This window comes from Lygodium microphyllum, chromosome 30, assembly GCF_053477565.2.
Source record: "Lygodium microphyllum isolate KBCC chromosome 30, Lygodium_microphyllum_v1.1.10, whole genome shotgun sequence".
NCBI lineage: Eukaryota > Viridiplantae > Streptophyta > Polypodiopsida > Schizaeales > Lygodiaceae > Lygodium > Lygodium microphyllum.
The window spans coordinates 97,627,130-97,631,344 of NC_141164.1; the positions used below are offsets into that span (position 1 = coordinate 97,627,130).

General features: G+C 47.4%; 1 protein-coding gene across 1 annotated transcript; it reads right to left on the reverse strand.

Moving 5' to 3' along the window:
- Positions 1-1,093: 1,093 nt before the first annotated feature.
- Positions 1,094-3,306, reverse strand: LOC148010152 (putative xyloglucan galactosyltransferase GT13). Its single transcript, XM_087673337.1, has 2 exons — positions 1,847-3,306; positions 1,094-1,757 (listed from the first exon to the last, which is right to left on the reverse strand). The coding sequence occupies exons 1-2, from the start codon at positions 2,771-2,773 to the stop codon at positions 1,161-1,163; spliced, it is 1,524 nt and encodes a 507-aa protein (XP_087529463.1). The 5' UTR covers positions 2,774-3,306; the 3' UTR covers positions 1,094-1,160.
- Positions 3,307-4,215: the final 909 nt, after the last annotated feature.

The following is a 4,215-nucleotide window of genomic DNA, read 5'->3' on the forward strand; positions in this document are numbered from 1 at the left end:
AAAGGAATGAGCTATCCACAAACTGTAAACAAGTAATTATTAAGTGCAAGTGACTGCTCTCAAATAGAATATTTGTATGTGTATGTGTATGCACACGTGTATGTGTATATGTATGTTATGCATAATATCCTCTCCCTACTATTTCAGATGATTCTAAAACGTTATGTAACTCTACCCCTACCTTGATCCTGATATTTATCCATCACTAAAAGCTTCAACTCCTACATTTGTTGAGCTTGATTGATTAAAGACTTTGGCTACACTTGGATCTATGGACTACATTATTATTCTCACCACTCTAGTTTGTGCATCATGAGGACCTTTAAGCACAACACTTGTCCTACTACCTGAAGAACAAGTCCACCAAATCTTCTCCCATTTCTACTTTAACTTCTTATGTGTGCATTGTGTTTTAGAGTGCGACTTTGTAAGTTGTGGGACTCTCCAATCCACCTCTCTAATATCAAAAGAAAGACACTAAAAAAACTTTGCCAAACTTCACATAAGCTCCATGTTGCACATATTGATCATTTCTAAGTGAGACAAATCGATTCTCAATTTGTCTAAAAAGAATTAAAAATCCTCCTCGACATTCCAATGAAGGCTTTTGAGCTTGGCATCAATCTCCATTGCAACAATCCAACATCCAAATTGAACACATACATATCCTAAATCTAACATTCCAATGAAGGCTCTTGAGCTTGCCATCAATCTCCAATGCAACAACCCAACATCCAAATTGAACACATACATATCCCAATTCTTGACTTTTGGACATGGATCTTCATACCACCATGCTTCTTCCTAGGCACAACGTCAAGCTTAGCTTGCTCTACATTTGGCCCAATAATTGTAACATGAACCAATCAAAATTGGCGCCCATCATCTTGTTGGCACACACAACTAAGGGCCTTTGTGAGCACCCTTGAGGTGTCAAGAACCAAATTCATAGCAAGGTCAATACTATTAAATAGCTAAAAGGATCCAAACCCGACCACGACGACTGCAATCCTTTGCACTACCGTATCCACATAATGGTACGATGCTCTTACTTATCTTTGTGCCTCTCACGTAGAAGACTCATCCAACGATCGGAAAGTATGTTTTTTTCTCTTATTTAAACGTATAAGATATTGGAATCAGCAGTACATGGATAACATTCATGAATAGAGGGGCATGGGTGATCCGTCAAGAATGCTATCGACGGCCACATCAAGGGCATCGAGAAAGGAAATATTGGATCGGTTGCTAGGATCAGAGTACACTATGTTGGGGAGCATGTGAACGATCTGTTCTTGCATTTGTCGCAAGCGGTGTGTGTCATTGGCAACTCGAGCCAGGGCAGAGATAACATCCACCCTACCTTCCACCACATCATCAGCCTCAAAGAAGAGAGAGTAAAGGCTACCATTCCATGGCAAGTGCCACATGTACTGTGTGTAGGTAGAGGACTTGGAGAAGAGGACAGGGATGCAGCCAGCCAAGAGGCTGTCGAAAATCCCCTTTCTCGTGGGGCTGTCGCCGGTGGGTTGGAGGCAGAAGATGGAGCTACGGAAGAGGGCGGTCACATGATCGGGGCGCTTGACACAGTCCAGAGCTCCGTAACCGCAGGTGACGTGCCGGCAGGCGCCGGCTGGGGCGCGGTCACACTGGGCGAAGAGTTCCGTCCGGAGAGAGCGGGAGGCGGGGGTGCCCCGGGAGGCAGAGCCGACGAAGGTGCAGAGCCAGGGCCTGCGGGGCTGCGAGAGGAGGGCGTCCTGTAAGCCGAGCTGGCGTTAGCTGAAGGGGGCAAACCAGCGTGAGCTCTGAATGCACGTGATACAAAGAAAGCGACTAGGAGCAGTACCTGCCAGAGCCTCATTTCGTGGTCGCTGGTGGGGTGGAAGGAGGTGGGGTAGGGGAGGGCGACCTCACAGGGAGTGGACTCGTTCCTCTCGATGAAGAGCTTAAGGACGAGAGTGAGCTCCGGGATGGAAGAGAGGGAGGTGCCCCAGCCGTCGAGGGAGTCGGGGGAGCGGCGGAACTCTCCGGAGGTGCGGCCGAGGACCATGAAGTGAGGGCGGCGGGGGGGCCCGAAGCGGAGCCAGACGGGGCTGCCGGACAGCCAGCCTGCGAGGCGCTGGGCGAGGCGGTCGCGCAGATGCAGCTGCGGCGCGAAGAGGGTGAAGGCCGTGTCGAGGGCCCCGAAGTACGGGATGTAGAACGCGCTGGCCAGGGCAGGGTCCTCCGTCAGGCACGGGTAGCGCTGCATGCGGCGGTGCACCAGCACGTCCAGAGAGAACTGCTCGGTGCGGTACCACGCGCGCGCAGGCTTGAGCTGGCGCACCAGCTCTTCTTCTTCTGTATCATTCAGCCGCATAGCTGCTGCTTCTACATTCGCTCCCGGCCCATACCCCCCGTTCTCCAGGTTCCCGCACATGTCCACCCACTCCCCCGTCGCCCGCCGGCACCTGTCCACCAGATCCTCGTTGAACTCCCTCGGCAGCTCGTACACGTAGATCCACCTCCCCTTGCACTCGGCGCCTTTCCCAGGACTCAAACCCTCGCCATCATCCCCTTGCATGATCTGCTGCTGCCCCTTCTGGTTCCTCCTCGCCGCCTCTATTTCTTCCTCCACGTACCTGTGGTCGTACAGACTGCTGAACGCTGACAGGACCAGCACAATCATGAGCAGTGCGTTGAGTACCAGTGATGTCCAGCTTATCAGATCTTTGCGTTTTCTGGGGCTGCTGATTTCCGGCCCAGCAGAAGGCGGCAGCACTTGCCCCTTCATCTTTCTCTTCACAGGAAGCAGCGCAGGTTCCCTCAGTCCAACGGCCAGAAAGCTTCTCTTTGGAACGCTCCTGAGTCCTTCCTTACTCGTAGCAAGCCATGGTAAGCTTCTCTCTGGAGACAACAAAACTTCCTAAGTGACGGTGCTTCTCTAATTTTAGCCTGCTTCCCTCTCGACTGTGCCTACGTATCGATTGATCCACCAAGTGAAAATCAGAAGTCAAAGATCGGCTGGCCATCAGAGAAAGTGGGGCTTGGGATTCGGGAAATTACATACCGCATGAACAAAAGTTATGACCCCAAGGAGAAGAAAATGTCAGAGACTATTATTGTTATATGAACTAAAGTTATGACCCTAAAAAGAAGGAAATGTGAGAGTCTATACTTGTTACATGAACCTGAACAAAGGTTATGGTTCCAAAGCGAAGGAAACTCAAAAAAAAGGCAAGTGATATAATGGAGCGAGAGACTAGTGAAACAGGCAAAAAACATTGTTTATGTAAAAATAGCTAAAGTAGAAGAAGTAAACAAGGCCTCTCTCGATAGTAGCATGTATTGTGAAGAAATTGTGCTAGAATAACATTTGTACACACAAGACAAGGAAGCTTAAAGAAAAATCACTCTCCATTTATATAGGAGAGAGAGAAAGATGTAAAGGATGCATGTTGCAATCCATGAGGGAAAAATGCACAAGTGGATAAGAGGGAAAAGTGCACCCATGGGAAAATAAAGATAGTGAACTAATATGAAATATCCCTAGAATCAATCTTCTTCATTCCTTAATTTATTAATAACCCTTAATTTATTCGTGGAGAGAGAGAGAGAGAGTTGTATTAACATCCTCCAAGACACCTCAAAAGCATGTAGGTCAAAGAAATACACATCAACATTTAGTTACAACTATTACCCAAAGCAATAAGGTAGTCATACTGGGTCGCATTTAGGAGGAGGGAGATTGGAGTGCAGAGAAATGACAACATGATGGAGATGCAAAGATTAACTTGTGATATGCTGCCAAAGACCCACATATTAACATGGTAGAAGTGAAGTGTAGATTGCAAGAACTATTGGCAAAAGGGTTCATAGCCCTTATCTCAATCTCGCTTTAACAAGTTGCTCAGCGATATGTAGATTTGCTACCTTTAGCTTGTTTTTATACTTTTTGGGTAGAGCTTTAATAGAGGAGGAATTTATGAAAGGTTCCTATTGACTTAGCAAGTGCACACCAACTTGGTGTTGTATCATTTCATTGGCAAGGGCTTCTATGTTGCACTGGGCGAATCAAAGGGTGAGAGGGATTGAATACTTGATCTGAAGACTTTTGACAAGGAAAAATCAAGAGAGGTTGAATAGAGCACTCTAATTTAAGTTATAGAAGAAGTTCTCTAGGGTTCTTCATTCAACGCGTGGGTTTCTAAGGTCTTGGTTCCCTAGCAATACTCA

Bases quoted from the DNA above. Each gene is read 5' to 3' on its own strand.
- LOC148010152 (XM_087673337.1), bottom strand. From the start codon at position 2,773: ATGAAGGGGCAAGTGCTGCCGCCTTCTGCTGGGCCGGAAATCAGCAGC. The intron at 1,758-1,846 runs GTACTGCTCCTA...CTCGGCTTACAG, and splicing joins ACGAAATGAGGCTCTGGCAG to GACGCCCTCCTCTCGCAGCC.